This window comes from Trachypithecus francoisi, unplaced genomic scaffold (genome assembly GCF_009764315.1).
Source record: "Trachypithecus francoisi isolate TF-2019V2 unplaced genomic scaffold, Tfra_2.0 Lachesis_group20, whole genome shotgun sequence".
Taxonomy (NCBI): Eukaryota; Metazoa; Chordata; class Mammalia; order Primates; family Cercopithecidae; genus Trachypithecus; species Trachypithecus francoisi.
The window spans coordinates 51088774-51109282 of NW_022681466.1; the positions used below are offsets into that span (position 1 = coordinate 51088774).

General features: G+C 43.2%; 1 protein-coding gene and 1 long non-coding RNA gene across 2 annotated transcripts in view; one reads left to right on the forward strand and one right to left on the reverse strand.

The window, feature by feature from the left end:
• The window catches only part of SPECC1 (sperm antigen with calponin homology and coiled-coil domains 1), a 171009-nt gene extending 156717 nt beyond the window's left edge, over window positions 1–14292 (reverse strand). Inside the window, 1 exon segment of the mRNA XM_033184294.1 lies at window positions 13402–14292. Within this exon segment, the coding sequence (XP_033040185.1) occupies window positions 13402–13441 (40 nt within the window). The 5' untranslated portion in view covers window positions 13442–14292.
• LOC117067579 lies at window positions 8586–13407 on the forward strand. Its single transcript, XR_004430791.1, has 3 exons — window positions 8586–9468; window positions 10240–10327; window positions 12315–13407. It is a non-coding gene; the product is annotated as an uncharacterized LOC117067579 (long non-coding RNA).
• Window positions 14293–20509: the final 6217 nt, after the last annotated feature.

The window sequence follows — 20509 nt, forward strand, 5'->3', positions numbered from 1 at the left end:
ACCTACCGCATCATCACTAGCGCCTCTGAGGAAACAGTTTATATCGATACCCCTGAGCAGATAGTTTATAGCTCTCACAGAGGCCATGCACATTTCTTGTTTCTTCCTCAGGTTTTATACATTTTGTTCACAGTGTGAATGAAACCTTTTAATAAACCATTGTGGCCAGGCACAGAGGCTCACTCCTATAATCCCAGTACTTTGGGAGGCTGAGGTGGGTGGATCACTTGAGCTCAGGAGTTCAAGACCAGCCTGGGCAACAGGGTGAAACCCCGTCTCTACAAAAAATACAACAATTAGCTGGCTGTGGTAGCACGTGCCTGTTGTCCCAGTTACTCAGGAGGCTGAGGTGGGAGGATTGCCTAGGCCTGGAAGGCACAGGTTGCAGTGAGCCGAGATAGCACCACTGTACTCCAGCCTGGGAGACAGAACAAGACCCTGTCTCAAAAAAAATAAAATAAACCATCATTTCTGATTACTATCATAAAAGAAAACTACTGTTACATATACATCTATCTACATCATACAAGCATATATATGCACACACATACATATCTGAATTTATATACTCATTTCCAAGCTGGTTACCTTACTAAATTGTTATAAGTTCTCATAGTTATTCAGTTGATCTCCTTGGCTATTCTAACAAGACAGTTCTAGTATCTACAAATAATGCTAATTTTGTCTCATTTTTAATAACCATTTTAAAAAATCTTACTGCTTTGGCCAGTATATTTGAAAACAATGTCATAAAGTCCTGCATAGGCATCACTGTTTTGTCCCTGACCTGTATAGGGATGTTTTCAGTTCCCTGTTAAGCATGGTATGTGCTCCTTTTAGAGCATCTTTTTTTGAGGCAGAGTCTCGCTCTGTCACCCAGGCTGGAGTGCAGTGGCGCAATCTCGGCTCACTGCAAACTCCGCCTCCCGGGTTCACGCCATTCTCCTGCCTCAGCCTCCCGAGCAGCTGGGACTACAGGCGCCCACCGCCACGCCCGGCTAATTTTTTGTATTTTTTAGTAGAGACGGGGTTTCACCGTGTTAGCCAGGATGGTCTCGATCTCCTGACCTCGTGATCCGCCCGTCTCGGCCTCCCAAAGTGCTGGGATTACAGGCACGAGCCACTGCACCCGGCGAGCATCTTATTTAAGATCCAGACTATTCCAACAGAAATTAAATGTTTATGAGGTAGATGTTAAATTTTATTAAACGCATTACTGACATATAGTATGATGGTAATTTTTATCTTTAAATTTACTGATAGTTCCAATTCTATTTATTTAATAATATTTTTGCATTCTTAGAATAAGCCACTTTTTAGCCAATGGTGTAATTTTTTTTTAAATGTATGGCTGGATTAAATGTGGCTAATATTTCAGTTAAGGAGAGACTCTACATTAGTAAGAATATACTGTGGCTTTCTTTGTTCATACCATCTTTGAAAAGCTTTGGTATCAGAAATAATAGTAACATATTAGTACTACTTTTATCAAAACAAATTGGAATGCTTTCCATCTTTTCTGTACTTTGGAATATTTTTCAAGTTTCTATTATTTGAATATCACCATCATAATTTTGGCTATAGTTGCACTCAACTGTCTTATGTGTTTAATATTTTTCTGCATAAATTTAATATTGACTCATTTCTTCTTTGACTTAACCTGGTCCTAAGTTACAGTTTTTCTAGCACATTTTAATTATTAAAATACGAAATAATCATCTGTACATAGCTTATATCATTACCTATACCCTCTGTAATATTTAATATCTAATATCTTTGGGAAACATACCACACAACTTTAAATAGCACAGAAATTATATTTTTCTCATATTTGAAAAACTTTACCTATAACACCATCTGGATTCAAGACTATTTTGGGAGCTTTTTTTTTTTTTTTGAGACACGGTTTCACTCTTGTCTCCCAGGCTGGAGTGCAATGGCATGATCTCAGCTCACTGCAACCTCCACCTCCCGGGTTCAAGTGATTCTCCTGCCTCAGCCTCCCGAGTAGCTGAGATTACAGGCATGCACCACTACGCCCAGCTAATTTCATATTTTTAGTAGAGACAGGGTTTCTCCATGTTGGTCAGGCTGGTCTCGAACTCCCGACCTCGGTGATCTACCCGCCTCAGCCTCCCAAAGTGCTGGGATTACAGGCATGAGCCACTGTACCCAGCTGGGAGCTATTTTCTTAAGTCACTTTGTGACATCTTCCAAGAATATTTTTCTGTCCAAGTGTTTCATTTCTTTATGAATTGATTTTGGTAAGTTTGTTTTCCTAATTTCAATTTTATCAAGATCTTCTATTTTTTATTCTAGTTTTTAAAAAATCTCCAACACCTGATTATATATATTATATATATACATACACATATATATAGCTAACATATCTATTATATACTATATATAATATAAATTACACATATTATATATACACATTATATATATAATTTGGGGTATTTGTGTTATCTTATTTCTTGATGAGTCTAACTAAAACTTTATTTCATTGTTTAACAAAGTATATACTCTTAAGTTTTTTCAATTCTGGTGATTTTCTTGTTTACTCATTCATATTTATTCAATATTTACTAAACACTATCCATGTGTCTAGTAAGGTGCTAGGTACTGAGGAAAGAGAAGAGTGAAACAGACACAGTTGTAACTTACTTCATTAATTTCTGCCATTTTTAAAAACTCCCTCCAGTTATCCCAGATTTCTTTTGTTGTTTCTTTTCTTTCGAATGTCCTTGTGTAGAACTTATTTTCATTCTTTATTTTTTGATAATAAAAGCTTTCAGGCCGGGCGCGGTGGCTCAAGCCTGTAATCCTAGCACTTTGGGAGGCCGAGATGGGCGGATCACGAGGTCAGGAGATCAAGACCATCCTGGCTAACACGGTGAAACCCCGTCTCTACTAAAAACTACAAAAAACTAGCCGGGCGAGGTGGCAGCACCTGTAGTCCCAGCTACCTGGGAGGCTGAGGCAGGAGAATGGTGTGAACACGGGAGGCGGAGCTTGCAGTGAGCTGAGATCCGGCCACTGCACTCCAGCCTGGGTGACAGAGCGAGACTCCGTCTCAAGAAAAAAAAAAAAAAAAGCTTTCAGAGGAATAAATTTGTTTATTATTTGTTACTTTATTAGTATTTCATAATTATTTTTCTAAATGATCTATAACTGTAGTTTTCAATTCCTATTTGAGTCAAAATTTCCAAATAAAGTTTTTAAAATGTCAACTTTCATTATTTACAGTTTTATTGCATTATGATCACAGAGTGACCAGTAAAATTTCTCTTGAATGACAGTAATGAGGTTTTCTTTCTGGCCTTAGAATAGATCAATATATTAACCATTCCATGATCATTTTGAAAAAATGGTTTGTGTAAGACACAGTTAAATTCTTCCACTTTACTTGAGAGTTTTTCCATGCGTTTCAAATAGGTTCTCCTTTAAGTTACTTCCAGTGTTTTGCTATTTAGTGAGTGGACTTTGTAACTGCTACTTTTTCTTCTTGAATTGCACTTTTATCAATATAAAAGGCCCTATCTCATTTAAGATATGTTATGGTGTATTGTGTCTTTAACTGATACTACTGTTTCAGTAGAATTATCTTGTAAGATAGACAAACCCAAGAAAGATATCCACAATTAAATCACATTTTGTTTTACTATCAAGAAAGATACTGCTACCTACAGAATGGGAGAACATTTCTGCAAGCTATCCATCTGACAAAGGTCTGTTATCTAGAATCTACAAGGAACTTAAACAAATTTACAAGAAAAAAACAACCCCATTAAAAAGTGGTCAAAGGACACAAACAGATACTTCTCAAAAGAAGACAACAAATATATGAAAAAAAGCTGAACATCACTGATTATTAGAGAAATGCACATCAAAACCACAATGACATCCATCTCATGCCAGTCAGAATGGCGATTATTAAAAAGTCAAGAAACAACAGATGCTGGTGAGGCTGGGGAGAACTACACTGTTGGTGGGAATGTCAATTAGTTCAACCACTGTGGAAGACAGTGTGGTAATTCCTTAAAGACCTAGAACCAGAAAAGCCATTTGACCCAGCAATTCCATTACTGAATATATACCCAAAGGAATATAAATCACTCTATTATAAAGATACATGCACCTGTATGTTCACTGCAGCACTATCCACAATAGCAAAGACATGGAATCAATTCAAATGTCCATCAATGACAGAGTGGATAAAGAAAATGTGGTACATATACACCATGGAATAGAACGCAGCCATAAAAAGGAACAAGATCATGTCCTCTGCAGGGACATGGATGGAGCTGAAAGCCATTATTCTCAGCAAACTAACAGGAACAGAAAATCAAATACTGCAAATTCTCACTTATAAATGGGAGCTTAACAATGAGAACACATGGAAACGGCGCAGAGGGGTCGGGGGAACAACACACACTGGGGCCTGTCAGGGGGCGGGGGCGGTAGAAGGGAGAGCATCAGGATAAACAGCTAATGCATGTGGGGCTTTAATACCTAGGTGATGGGTTGATTTGTGCAGCAAACCACCATGGCACACGTTTACTTATGTAACAAACCTGCACGTCCTGTACATGTATCCCAGAACTTAAAATAAAGTTAATTTAAATTTTTTTAAGAAGATACTGCTTTAAGAGACAGAAAGTACAAAAAACAACAACAACAACAACAACAACAACAACAAAACCAGGCAGTATTCTATCAAGTTAAAGTTCTTTGGAGTTAAATGGGAAAATATTTATATATTTTAAGTGCTAAAGTAGTGCAAACTTTAATCAAGTTATATGGCCTTTGAATGGGGGTCTCAGACTCCTATTAGAAGCTACACAAATTAAATAAAATATAACTTGAATCTAAGGCACATGAGTATTATGACACCTCTTTCTTCAACTTTTGAAGGCCATGCTACAGAAAGACTACAAAGGTGGTGAACAAGAATTCTATACTCAGCCAAAGTATATAAAGAGTAAGGGCAAAACATAGTTATCTTCAGATGAAGGTTGAGAAAACTTACTAGCACAGAATATCCCTGAATATGCTCAAACCAAATATGGTCAAGAATATGTTCCAATCAAAGCAAAAGTGGCTCAAGCTGATATCTGAAGTCTAGGTAGGGTTAGAATCCCAACCTTGTCCCTGTCAGAGATATCTATTTATTTAAAAAACCTCAGCAAACTGAGAAGACAACCCCGGAAATTATATGGGGCCAGGCATGGTGGCAAACGTCAACAATTTTGGAGGCTGAGGTGAGAGGACAGCTTGAGGCCAGGAGTTGGAGACTAGCCTGGGCAACACAGTGAGACCCTGTCTCTACCAAAAAAAAATTTTTTAATTAGCTGGGCATGGTGGCACTGCCTATAGTCCCAGCTACTCAGGAGGCTGGCGCAGAGAGGAAGGTCAAGGCTGCAGTGAGCCAGCATCACACCACTGCACTCCAGCCTGGGCAACAGAACAAGACCTTGTCTCTTAAAAAAAAAAAAAAAAAAAAAAAAAAAAATATATATATATATATGGAAAGAAATCCCAACATTATTTGTAATAAAACACTTATGTAAACATCTTTTAATCCTAGAAAGATTTAGAACAAGTGGGGAAATAATCAAAAGAATCAGACAAGTAGTAATAGTATTCCATATTAAGAAGTATCTGCATTAGAGAATTACACTTTTAATGTTTATGAGAATTGGATTAAAGAGTTAAAGGTCAACCTTGTGATTCCAATTCAAAATATGTAACTGAGTAATTAATTTGTAATTTGAAATTTGAAAGCGTGCATCTACATATACACACATATAAAGAGAGAATACAGGCTGGGCACTGTGGCTCACACCTATAATCTCAGCACTTTGGGAGGCCAAGGTGGGAGGACAGCTTGAGCCCAGGAGTTCAAGACTAGCCTGGGCACTATAGCAAGACCTCGTCTCTATAAAAAACACAAAAATTAGCCAGATGTGGTGGCATGCTCTTGTAGTCCCAGCTACTCAGGAGGCTGAGATGAGAGGATCACCTGCACCCAGGAGGTCAAGGCTGCAGTGAGCCATGACCATGCCACTGAACTCCAGCCTGGGCAACAGAGAGAGAGAAATGCTCAAAAAAACAAAAAAAGAGAGAAAGAGAATATAAATGTTTTGGAATATATAAGAGGACTTAATCACTAAGTTTATTAGAATAATCATTAAATTTATAAGACTTTAAAAACTGGACTTTTTTGTCAGACTTTAACAAGACCCTAAATATACTAAACACAAATTAAAATGTTAACTTTATTAGCAAAGTCTGTAAACAGAACTGAATTTAACCAGATGCCCTTAAAGAGTGCTTATTAAATTTTACTGCATTTATAAACAGAACATATGGAATAACAAGACATTGAACTTGAAAGTTTCAAGAGCTACTTTTTTATTATTCACAACTTTAAATGACTTAATTTTAAAAATCAAAGTAACACATAAACAAGCTTTTCTACAGTATATATATGTGATTTTCTGTCTTAATTGGGGGAAGCTCTTTAATGGAGAGCTTAACCCACTCACATTTATTACAGTAACACATATTTGACATTACTTCTTGATTTTTTACTATGTATTACCAGTGATATTTGATGTATCCATCTTCACTTTGTTGTTTGTTTTTTTTTGAGACAGAGTTTCGCTCTTGTTGCCCAGGCTGGCGTACAAATGGTGCAATCTCGGCTCACCGCAACCTTCGCCTCCCAGGTTCAAGCAATTCTCCTGCCTCAGCCTCCTGAGTAGCTGGGATTACAGGCATGTGCCACCACACCCGGCTAATTTTGTATTTTTTATTAGAGACAGGGTTTCTCCATGTTGGTCAGTGTGGTCTCAAACTCCCAACTTCAGGTGATCCACCCACCTCGGCCTCCCAAAGTGCTGGGATTACAGGTGTGAGCCACTGCACCCAGCCACATCTTCACTTTTACAAAAGCAAAGAGAATCCAAAAGAGAGAAAAAGGATCCAAGAAGTAATGAGCTAACCTGAGAACGAGATAGGACTAGAAAGCAACCAGTCCAAACCAAAATATTATGTTACAGGGTTAAGAAGAATTAACAGCTAAAGCTTATCAGGCGCTTTCTATATGTGTCTATTTTAAGCCTTCAGATGTTTTAACCTATGAATCACCACAACAATGCTACAAGGTAGGTTATATTACTCTTCCCTTTCCTAGATAAAGAAGTTGAGGCTCAAGGAAAAATTATTTGCCTGGGCCAGGTGCAGTGGCTCACGCCTGTAATCCCAGCACTCTGGGAGGCCGAGGCGGGTGGATCACAAGGTCAGGAGATGGAGACTATCCTGCCTAACATGGTGAAATCTTGTCTCTATAAAAAATACAAAAAATTAGCTGGGCACAGTGGCAGGTGCCTGTAGTCCCAGCTACTCGGGAGGCTGAGGCAGGAGAATGGTGTGAACCTGGGAGGCAGAGCTTGCAGTGAGCTGAGATTGCACCACTGCACTCCAGCCTGGGTGACACAGCGAGACAAAAAAAAAAGTTTTTTTTGCCCAAAGTCTCAGAGGGCAGAAGTGTCAGAAATGAGAGCAGGGCGTGGTGGCTCATGCCGGTAATCCCAGCAATTTGGGAGGCCCAGGTGGGCGGATCACCTGAGGTCAGGAATTTGAGACCAGCCTGGCCAACATGGCGAAACCCTGTCTCTACTAAACATACAAAAATTAGCCAGGCCTGGTGGCATGTACCTGTAGTCCCAGCTACTCAGGAGACTGAGGCAGGAGAATCTCTTGAACCTGGAAGGCAGAGGTTGCAGTGAGCCGAGATCACTCCAGTGTATTCCAGCCTAGGCAACAGAATGAAACTCTGTCTCAAAAAAGAAAAGAAAAAAAGAAGTGACAGAACTGAGTATGAAAAGACAAACTAGCTCCAGAGCCCCAACTCTTAACCACTCTGCTTCTTGTTTTTAAGAAAAAAGAAATTCCCTCTAACAGTCTGCAAAAATAAGAAACTGAGTAACAGAATAAAAGCATATTAATTTTAAAAGTAAAGAGCATACTCATACCAACTCCTTTCCATTCTCCTTACTTCTTCCTCCTGTCTTCACAGATCATGCGTTATGCAATGTAAGATGCCACTGTCTTCTCTATAATCTAAACATACTACCTGGTTCTCCAGCAAATAATACATGAGATCCTGATATTTTAAATGCTGATTGGCCTTCCATTTTTAGAATTAACCTATAAATGATGCACAGAAGACTTACTAATACTAATTATGGAACAGAATGTAAATATTCCAGCCATGTGAAAGGTCAAGAGGCAGACTGGGAATAAGTTGGGGATGAGAACTCTGAGAGTAAGGCAGAAGACATTTAGGGGCACGACATCCTCATTTACCTGTGGCGAAGCCTAGGACACTGTTTAAAGCTGGTGAGTCAAGAAATACAAGTGGAAAACAATAGATTTCCTTAGAATTTTAAAGTTTTTTATTTTTTTGAGACAGAGTCTTACTCTGTCGCCAGGCTGGAGTGCAGTAGCGCGATCTCAGCTGACTGCAACCTCCGCTTCTCGGGCTCAAGCGATTCTCCTGCCTCAGCCTCCCGAGTAGCTGAGATTACAGGTGCCCACCATTGCACCCGACTAATTTTTGTATTTTTGGTAGAGATGGGGTTTCACCATGATGGCCAGGCTGGTCTCAAAGGGAAAATTTCATATAGCAAAGTGGAAAGAATTTTACAGTAAACTTCTGTATACCACTACTTATATTGTACCACTAGCATTTTTATACTAACAATGGATTTGGAAAATTTAAGTATGACTTGCAGAAATGGGGGGTGAGGGGAATATATAGTAGGGAAAATGTACTTAATTCCTCAACTTTCATAGTGCAGGTTAGTAGTAGAGAGGCTCGAAAGCTAACAAATCAAGAAACAAGGGTATAGTATATCATGTAGAATTATAGAGATAACTACCATTTCATTGAAATGCATAAAAAAAAAGACGGACTAATGGGTGGGTAGAGGGATGAATACAGAGATGTACAAACAAAGCAAACAGCAAAATATTAATTTAGAATCTAGGTGGCTGGTACATGGGTGTTTACTATGCAAGTCTTAATTTTTCTGATTAAAATTTTTGTAATAAAATACTGATGCAAATGTGGTTGAGAATGGTCACTACGTCTACAAAGAGACACTAACGTTTACCAACATCCATGCTGCTCTCTGCTTGGTGCTCCGCAGTCCCCTGGCATGTCAGTGGGGCTGTGTGACTGAGTCTGGCCAGCGGAACGTAAGTAGAAATGATGTGCACCACTTCTAGGCCTGGCCCCTAAAACCTCGGGCAGGGTCCTCCACATGCCTTCTCTCCTGACTACTGGCAGATTCAGGGCAATTTGGGAGCCATATGCTGAAGAGGAGCATCCACCAGCCTGAGTCTCTAACAACCACCTGTTGATGGCCCCCAACTCACAATCAGATGCGACATGAGGTAGAAATCAACTTTCACTGTCTTAAGTGGCTATTTTAGAATTTATCTGTAACCACAGTTAGCATTAACTATAACTAATATAGAGTGCACCTGAGGAACTTTTATTTCATGTAATTTGCATTAACTTTTTAAGTACATACATGCAAATTTAAAACAAATAATAAGCTGGAACTGGGACTGGGGAAAACCTTCTAAACTCGCTTTCTAAGACTGCTTTAGCACTTTGGGCACCTTTGTGTGAATATAAAAAGGCAAAACTGCAAAATGGCACCCCTTCCTCTGGGCCGCTACAACCCTGCTGGGCCCACTAAGTTCTCTAAGCAGATGCCTTTGAACAGTACATAAACTGCACAACCATGCCCAGCAGCCCTGACAACGCAGGTGCTGACAACCTGGTTGGAAACTGAAGGACTGTTAACTAGGACCTTTTAGGAAGCATGAGATGTGGTCACCAGCTTTCTCCGCCCAGGCTGAAAATTTCAGATATGAAATTTTCGTATCTTTTACTGGATCTAATTATCTCATCCATTCTGCAATACCATGTTAAGTCATGATGTCCCAACTCGGAGGACTGCAGATACCACAAGAGAGGAATCCTGCTACCACCACAGCCAATTCCAGGGCTAGAAAAGCCGCAGCAGCTGAGAAGCTGCCTTCTGCCTAAGACACACCCCGGAGGGAATGAGGAGCTTCCACCTGGAAAAGATGGTGCAATCTCAACCCTTAGAGGGGGTCTGAGATAGGGATTTTACCTCTTTACCCTTTAAACAGACTCCCTGTCCAAGCGACTGAGGTCCTGTGGCAGTCAACCACGGAGGTGTTCCACTGGGATCTCTTTTTCAAGAAAGAACTTGACCAGGTACAGTGGCTTATGTCTATAATTCCAGCACTTTGGGAGGCTGAAGCAGGAGGATCACCTGAGCCCAGGAGTTTGGGACCAGCCAGGACAACATGGCAAGATCCCATCTCTACGCTGGGCACAGTGGCTCACACTTGTAATCCCAGCACTGTGGGAGGCTGAGTCAGGTGGATCACTTGAGGTCAGGAGTTCAAGACCAGCCTGGCCAACATGGTGAAATCCCATCTCTACTAAAAATACAAAAATTAGCCAGGCATAGTGGTACACACCTGTAGTCCCAGCTACTCGAGAGGATCGCTTTAACCCAGGAGGCAGAGGTTGCAGTGAGCCAAGATTGCATCACTGCACTCTAGCCTGGGTGGCAGAACAAGACTCCATCTCAAAAAAAAAAAAAGAAAAAAATCCCATCTCTACCAAAAAAACAAAACAGCCGGGCCTGTCATCCCAGCTACTTGGGTGGCTGAAGTGGGAGGATTGCCTGATCTTGGAAGGTCAAGGCTGCAGTGAGCCATGATCACAGCACTGCACTCCACCCCAGGTGACAGTCAGACCTTGTCTCAAAAAAAAAAAAAAAAAACCAACTTGCCATTCATCTGGAAGGACTGCAGAGGTCTAAAAGCCTCCAGCTGTTGGTACCACGAGGATCCTAGGACTCATCCTCGTGTTAGCTTCTGAGCTGAAGACACGTTCTTCCCAAGTAGCCTCTGGCCAATGACTGACCCACAGAAAGATTAGTGACTGTGGTTTCTGCCCAACTGAGACCCCTCTAATGGGCGGGCTTTGCTCTGGAGCTCCCCCATCATCTGGCCAAGACTTCAGGTCTGCGTCATTAGTCATTATCTGAGGCTCTCCCTGCCCAAACCTACCGTCCCCTGCTTCCTTTTCATAGGTGCTGGGTCTGCACCATGGTCAAAAGCTTTCCTTGCCCAGGCTAGCCTCGAACTCCTCAAATTCTGCTTCCTATCCCTTTTGTCTGTCTTGTGTGCATTCTTAATTCTAAATGTCTGTTCTCCACGGACAAAACTGGCACGATATGGGAACCATGTGATACTCAGGCTTGTGTGCTGCTATCACTCATCCAGCCTCCCTTCTGCTTCCCCCTTATATCCTTTTGGTACCCTTGCTCTGATGACCCTTGGAAGCACTTGTTGAGATTCTAGTCCAATGTACCACAACTGCCAGGTGGGGCCATGCGAACTCATCCCAGTTCTGCAGTAAAGCAGACTGAAAACACACACATCTTTAACAAAGCTCTAATTTCCAGGATCTCAACGATGAACTCTACAGCATTTCATCACAGCATTAGAAGGCCAGTTAAAATTACACTTTCAGCCAGTAGTCCAGCATTTAAAGTTTTTACCACGAATTCCTAGCCAGGCAAGGTAGCATGTGCCTGTAGTCTCAGCTACTTGGGAGGCTGATGGAGGAGGGCTGCTGGAGCCCAGGAGTTCAAGGCCAGCCTGGGCAACACAGGTGAGACACCATCTCTTAAAAATGTCCTAATCCAGTACCTTCATTTGCAGCAAATCAGAGTTCCCTTTCTGAAATGATATGCATTCTTTGAAAAATACAATAAAATAAGTCACTGGCATAAACATATTCTTTTTATGTCCTATCCATCAGAGTGCTTTAAAAAGTAAGGTCACTAAAAACTTGGAACACAGGCATCCAAATCACTCTTAAAAGCTCTAACAAGAGTAAGTCTTTTCACAATTTTAACACAAAGGAAATAATACATAGGGGTTTTCACAATACCTGGACAGGCATGTAACTAATGAGAAGTGTTTTTAAAATGTTACCAATCCTTTACCGAACAGTTTATCAACAGGGTTATTTATGACAAGTATATTATTTTTATTGTATGCATATTTCATTTTATAAATATGCATATTATTGGTTATTCTGCCCAAAAAATAGTCTGAACAAGTGCTGTGTAATTAAAGTCACCTCTATGCAGTAAGCTGGCCCCTGAAATTTTTCTTCACAGTATTTCTGTGCGGTTGTCCAAATTTTCCATCCTGGCTGTGGTACCAGTCCAATGTACCCCAAGTGTCAGGGAGGCACCCGCCTCCACTCCGCCCGAGGATAGGGCCGAGGGGGCGGCTGGGGCCCTGGGTGGTGAAGGAGCAATGCGCAGAGGCCAGGATGACCCAGCGACCTACAGCATGGCACCCAGCTCCGGAAAAGGTGGAAAAGGTCACTCGGACAAGTCGCTTCACCTCTCAGAGCCTCAAAGTCCTCATTCAAATTAAAATTCAAATATTACACCTTTGGAAAACGTTTACAGTTCTGACTCTCCCACTGAAACACACACCTGTCACCCGTCCCCACCCCCCTCCCCAGGACTCGAGTCAGGTCAACCATCTCTTTGCTATCAGCCAAGATGTCATTTTTCAGGCAAAACTAAATCCCATTTGCTTCACGTGACAGTCCAGAAATGGTTTGTTTTGTTTTTAACAGCAACCCTGGTTATCGGCATCTACTCTGCTGGGGGCCGGCATGAGCTACCAGAGGACGAAAACTATGGCCCAGCTGACTCCACGAAGCTCACTCAGGACTGAGGAAGTAAAAACGGGATAACCAGAGGCGCGCCCGACATCCCAGAACAAGCACGGACTATTCCGGGTTAGCAACAGTGGCGGGGCAGCCCTGGCGTGAGTGTGAGGGGTAGAGGCGAAGGCGCCACAAAGTGCGGGGCCCGCGGCCGACAGGGAGCAGCCGCGGGGCATGCCCTTCCCGCAAACGCCCGGAAAGTCCGCCGGCGGCCTGGGCGCTCAGGAGACCCGGTCTAGGCGCAGGCCAGGCGCGCAGGGGGGAACCCCGCGGCAGGGAGGCCACTGCGCCCGCCCGGCGGCCCCCGCTCCCAGGTGCGCGTTCAGGACTAGCAACGTTTCCTGGTCGCGGCACCGGCACAGGTAATTTCACAATCCCATGCGCCGCATTCCAACGACAAGAATCACACGCCAGGACCTTAGCCTTTCGCTCGCCCCCGTGGGCGCCGCGGGCCGGAGGCGGTGGGGGAAGGGCGCCTGGCCGGGGAGGGGTGCGGCGCGACCCCCGCCAGCCGCACAGACCTGGTTCCGGATCCTCGGGCCGTCCTGAGTGGTTGCCCATGCTTGGCCCACTAGGGCAGCGGCCGGCTTGGTGGCCTCGGACGGGATGTCCACTGTGCCGAGCTCGCGCCGGCTCCGGCTGGCGAGGCGGCTGCGTCCGGCGGGTCCGCTCCAGTCAAAGAAAGGGCCGGGCGCCTTCCAGTTCCCAGCGGCTGCCGGCGGAGCCGCTCCTCTCCCGCGCCAGCGAGCCCCGCCCCCTCATCTGCATCCTGCCCGCCCGCGTGGCCCGCCCCCTTCATCTGCATCCTGCCCGACCACCTCAACTGCACGCCACCCGCCAGGCGCGGCCCGCCCCCCTCATCTGCATACTGTCCGCCCACCTCATCTGCATTTCCTTCTTGGCTGCCAGAGGGCCCCCAGCCGTGGGCGGGACTCACCGGCTGACCAGCTGCAGGCCTCCAGCCCCGGACGCTGAGAACCTCAGCTGCACAAGATAGGCTGGAAAAACCCCACTGCGGGGAGGCGGGAGCCGAGTGCCCCCGGAAAGGCAAAATCCTGCTCGTGTGAAGCTACACCTATCACGACAAGAGAAACCTAGGACTAGCGCAGGACAGGAGCTTAATAAGCATTTTTTCGGTTGAATGAATGAATGGATGAACAATTCGAGGAGGAGGTGAAGAAAAATAACGCTAACAAGGCCGTGCTCATTATCCAAAATGAATACTATGGCTAATAATAAAAATGCATACCAATCATAAGTAGAAACTGTTCTGCCGCTGTCAGAAATTACTAAAATGGAAATTACCCTGAACAACTTTCATCCTTCATCTGACAGTGAAAATACTTAGAACAACTAAATCTTGCAATGAAAATATTTAGGACTAATAAAACCATTAGTGGCATGACTGGTTCTATCTCGTGCATCACTTGAACACTACGGTCCATTCTCAGGTCTCATGCATCAACATCATAGGAAACCACTGATCAATCCTAATGCCTCAACACAGTGTGTTCACTTGGTTCCAGGATGCTACGCTCTCCTAGTTTTCTGCTCACCCCCCAAGAAGCCTCTTCCCAGTCCGCTTTGTTGGTTCCTCCTCATCTTGACCTCTAAACCCTGGGCACTAAAGCTCAGCCAACAGATCTCTTTCCTATATACTCTCTTGGTCTTTGATTTACCAACTTGTGGCTTTTAAATACCATCCACATATCTCCAGGTTGGTTCCCTCTTCTAGCTCCAGACTCATTTATCCAACTACCTTCTTGACACCTTCTCTTGACACCTCCACTTAGATTTTCTAATAGTCCTCTCCATCTCCCTAAGTGACAGTTCCGTTCTTCCAGTGACTCAGGCCAGAAACCTTGACTCCTTTCACACACCACATCTTGTCCCTCAACAACGCCTGTCAGTATGTATATCATAAATAGCCCTACATCTCAGCACTTCTCACCTCCTCCACTGCTAGCCCCTGATCCAAACCGCTGTCATCTCCTGCCAGGATTACTGCAACTGCCTCCTAACCAGTCTCACTTCTCCTGCCCTTACCTCCTTATAGTCCATTTTGCACATACAGTGAGAATGATGCTTCTAAAGCCTAGGTCAAATCATGTCACACCTCCACTTGCAATGCTCCAGTGTCTTTCTGTCTCACTTGGAGGAAAAGTCAAAGCCCTTACGATGGCCTCCAAGGCCCTGAATAATCCTCCTCTCCCCCCATCAGTGAACTCACCTTCCCCTTCTCACATTGCTCTTGCTACACCGGCCTCCTCACTGTTCCTCAAATAAACGGAGCATGTTCCCATCTCAGGGCCTTTGCACTTGGTGTTCCCTCTGCCTGCAACATTCTTCCCCCAGACACCTACACTGCATAGACCATATGTCTCACCCTCTCTCACTCCCTGGGCCTTTGCTCAAATGTCACCCTACTAAGGGGGCTTCTCTCATCACACCACATTAAATAGCCAGACCCTCAGCACACACCCTCTCCTACTTTGCTGGCCTCTGTGACACAGATTGCCATTCCATATACTACATGTTTACTAATTATTGTTCCTCCACTAGAGTGTAAACTTTATAAACACGGGGACTCAGAAGGAATGAATGAAAACAAATGAATGAACCAATGTATAGGCTGCATGCAGCAGATACAAATTAGCATTTAAATACACATTACTTCCTTTTAGTGGTAGTATAGTACCATGAGTTGGTTTCTCCCACAAAACTAGTGTGTCAAAGACAAAAGTCACAGTTTTATCTCTGTAATGTCTAAAACATAACACTATACTGAGCATGTACAAGCAAATATACTAAGGAAAATAAATAGCAGGAAACAATGTTAGAGCAGAAATGCATATGACACCAAGTGCAACTCCCTCCCCTTTTAAAACGGTAATTAGCCCAGAAAAGATGGTGGACTTCCCCAAAGAGTTCCAAAATGATAGGTAAAGCCTGAGTTTGTGATCACGGTAAGAATGACGCAACTTCAGTTTATAGAAGAGTTACATACTTATTCAAAGAGTTTTGGAAATCAATGAGTCAATTTACTAATTCTATAAAATGTCAGGTAATTAACATGTCTCTTTATGGAAACTGGACAAGTAAGACACTAACCCAACCTGGACTCCTATGGCTCTCTCACCTCCTACATTTAAAATATCTAGTCAAGTCCTGCACATTTCATCACCTTAACATTTTTCAGATTTTGCCTCTCTCTTGTCTTTGCTGCATCTTTCATTCACAAGGGCTGCTGCATTAGCTTCCCAACTAACTTACTACTTCCAGTTTTGCTGCTGCTCAAATTGCTCCTCCACCTGAATTATTCAAAAATGCACATCTGACTGCACCATGCCTCTGCCTAGAAGTTCCTGTGGCTCCCCTCTACCCTTAAGGTGAAGTCCTTCTAAGCTTAGTATACTAAGGTCCTTCATAATCATGTGCTCCACCTCCACCCCTATTGTTCTAGCCTCAGCTTTCAGAAGTTCTCCCTCTCACCTTATATTCCAGCAACGCTGAGCCAGCTGTAGCTCCCTGAATACACCCTATCGTTTCAGGCCTCTATTCTTTCATATCTGCTATATTCCCTCGGTTTCAACACCCCTTCCATAACTGAGCTGCCTGGCGAATGCTTATTCATCTGCTATGAACTGAGTTGTGTCTTTCCCAAATTCATGTTGAAGTCCTACCCCACAATGTGATAGTATTTAGAGACAGGGCCTTTAGGAGGTAATTAAGGTTAAATGAGGTCATAAGGGTGGGGCCCTAATCTAGCAGGATAGGTGGCCTTATAAGAAGAGGAAGAGACCAGGTGCGGAGGCTCACGCCTGTAATCCCAGCACTTTGGGAGGCCAAGGCAGGCAGATCATGAGGTCAAGAGATCGAGACCATCTGGCCAACATGGTGAAACCCTGTCTCGACTAAATATACAAAAATTAGCTAGGCGTGGTGGCGCATGCCTCTAGTCCCAGCTACTCAGTTGAGGCAGGAGAATCGTTTGAACCCGGGAGGCAGAGGTTGCAGTGAGCTGAGATCACACCATTGCACTCCAGCCTGGCAACAGAGCAAGACTCCATCTCAAAAAAACAAAACAAAACAAAAATTAAAATTAAAAAAGAAGAGGAAGAGATCTTTCTCTCACTCTCTTTCTGTTATGTGAGGTCACAGTGAGACAGTGGCATGTATAAGCCAGGAAGACTCCTCACCAGAACCCAGTTATGCGGGCACTCTGAACTCAGACTTCCAGCCTCCAACACTCTGAGAAATAAATGTCTGCTGTTTAAGCCACCCAGTCTGTGCTATTTGGTTATGGCAGCCCAAGCGGAGTAATAAATATCATCTTTTAAATTCTTGCTCTGTTATCACCCCCCTTTGGTGGGCCTGCACATCTCAGACAGAATTCAGTGCTGTCTCCCTCATGGTACTGCTGTACCCTTTCAATGCTTGTATTATTTTAATTTTTTTTTTTTTTTTTTGAGACAGAGTCTTGCTCTGTTGCCCAGGCTGGAGTGCAGTAGCACGATCTCAGCTCACTGCAATCTCCGCCTCCTGGGTTTAAGTGATTCTTGTGCCTCAGCCTCCCGAGTAGCTAGGATTATAGATGCATGCTATCATGCCTGCCTAATTTTTGTATTCTTATAGAGATAAGGTTTCACCATGTTGCCCAGGCTAGTCTCAAACCCCTGACATCAAGTGATCCACCTCCCTCTGCCTCCCGAGTAGCTGGGATTACAGGTATGAGCCACCAGGCCCGGCTGGGGTTTCTCCCACAAAACTAGCATGTCAAAGACAAGAGCCTCCCGGGTTCCAGCAATTCTCCTGCCTCAGCCTCTCGAGTAGCTGGGATTACAGGCACCTGCCACCATGCCCAGCTAATTTTTGTATTTTTAGTAGAGACAGGGTTTGACCATGTTGGTCAGGCTGGTCTCGAACTCCTGACCTCAGGTGATCCACCCGACTTGGCCTCCCAAAGTGCAGGGATTACAGGCATAAGCCACCGCGCCCAGCCATGGATAATTTTAAAAAGCAGTACAGGGACTAGTCAGGTTGTGGCAGTCACACATCCTGGGAAAACGAAAAACCAACTGCCTGAATGTTAAATGAATAGGATAAAATTTCCAGTGGAATCAAAGAGTCCAGGGGAATCAAGCAACTGGTGGAAGTGAAGCTGATGTGCTCTGTATCTGGTGTAAACCTTAGAAGTGGCTCTGATGATCATGGTGACAGGGTGACATGTCAAAGATGCCTGTGATGACTATAAAAAAGCAACAGTGTACAGACACTCCTCAACTTATGATGGGTTGCGTCCCAATAACCCATTGTAAACTGAAAATATCCTAAGTCGATATGGGCTTTGTAGACAGGATGGAGGCAAAAACGCTGGCAAACAATATTCAAAAAAATGCTGACAACACAGCACTGTGAGGGTTTACCCCCATGATCACAGGGCTGACTAGGAGCTGCGACTCACAACCACTGTCCAGCATCACGAGAAAGTGTAGCTCCACATATCGCTAGCCTGGTAAAAGATCAAAATTCAAAATTTGAAGTACAGTATAGCTTTTGTACCATCACAAAGTCAAAAAATCCTAAGTCAAACCATTATAAGTCACGGACTGTCTGCAATTTCTAAATTACTGTATTTCTATAATATGTAATTTCAAATGTAAAGGTATAACTAAGGTGACAACTTGGACATTATAATTATATACTTTCTACTACACCTATAATCTAAATGTTTTAAGGAAGACAAAAAGGTTTTTATGGATTTTCACTGAATATAAGGATCCCTTATATATAGGCATAAACAATAAAATAATATGTATGTGGTCCCATTTTATTAAAAATTTCTATATTCTACTGTCCATATTAATATGTGTGGAAATAAATTTTGACATGTATATAGCAAATTATTAGAAATAACTATATCTGAAAGATAGAATTAGGAAAGACTTTTTTATACCAAATATCTCTAATGTCTTAATAAATATATTTTACTACTATGACCAGAACACATAAAAAAAAGTACATATCCTTAATCTCAGCAGTTATTCTTATAGAAATTTATTCAAAAGAAATACTTACAGGCCAGGCACAGTGGCTCAAACCAGTAATCCCAGCACTTTCTTTTTTATTTTTGGAGATGGAGTTTCACTCTTGTTGCGCAGGCTGGAGTGCAGTGGCGCGATCTCGGCTCACCACAACCTCCACCTCCTAGGTTCAAGCAACTCTGCTGCCTCAACCTCCCAAGGAGCTGGGATTACAGGCATGCGCCACTACGCCGGGCTAATTTCGTATTTTTAGTAGAGACAGGGTTTCTCCGGTCAGGCTGGTCTCAAACTCCCGACCTCAGGTGATCTGCCCGCCTTGGCCTCCCAAAGTGCTGGGATGATCCCAGCTACTTGGGAGGCTGAGGCAGAAAAATCACTTGAAGCTGGGAGGTGGAGGTTGTGATGAGCCAAGATTGCACCACTACACTCCAGCCTGGGCAACAGAATGAGACTCTGTCTCAAAAAAAAAGAAAAGAAAAAAAGAAATAGTTACAAATATACACAACCATCTAGCTTGCAAGATAATTCTTAACATTTGTTGAGAAATAATTACATGCCAGGCACTATTCTAAGTACAACATATATTTTGATTTATAAAACAAAACTTTTTTTTTTTAGCTCAAATTAAATATTAGAAAATGACTGACAGGGTGAGTAACTTGCCTAAGTTTACTCCGCTAGAAAGCAGCAGAGCCAGGATTTGAACCTGTGTCCCCAAGTCCACCCCAAGGTTTGGTGATTCACTGGAAGGACTCGCAAGACTCAGCACACAGTTGTACTCAGAGCCATGACAGATTACAGCAAAGGGATACAAAGAAAGGGAAAAGGTCTGCAAGACCAAGTTCAGAGGAAACTAGGTGCAAGCTTCCATAAATTTTCTCCCAGTGAAGTCATTCGGGGTGTGCTTAATTCTTCCAGCAATGAGCTGTGACAACACGTGTGAAATGTGGTCTGCCAGGGAAATTCACTAGACTTAGCACCCAGGGTTTTTACCAGGGGATCACATAGGCTCCTGGAAGGAAAACAGGAGTTCAGCATAAACTACAATGTTTGCACAGTTTATGCAGTGAGCCACTCTTACCAATTAGGGTGGTGGGAACCCTTCCGAAATCCAAGTTCCCTGATACCAGTCAAGTGCCAACCTTGGAAGCAGCCTTTCTAAGGACAGCAGTCCCAGGCCTGCTACATTCACCCTTTTCTGCAGAGAAACCATGCCATATTTAACTCCAATGTTTGTGCTCTTAACAACTGCACATTGCCTCCTTTCTTTTTGTAATAGCAAAAAGCTGGAAAAACCTACAATGTTCAACACAAATGTCCAAGTTTAATAAAATGTAATACCGCTATATGATGGCTTCCTATGCAGTCTCTAAAGCAATGTGTCAGAGATATTAAGTTACAAAGCAAAACAACACATATGTTAAGAATATAATTCGCTGGGCTCGGTGGCCTACCCCTGTAATCCCAGCACTTTGGGAGGCCAAGGCAGGTGGGATTGCCTGAGGTCAGGAGTTCGAGACCAGTCTGGCCAACATGGTGAAACCCCATCTCTATTAAAAATACAAAAAAAATAGCTGGGCTTGGT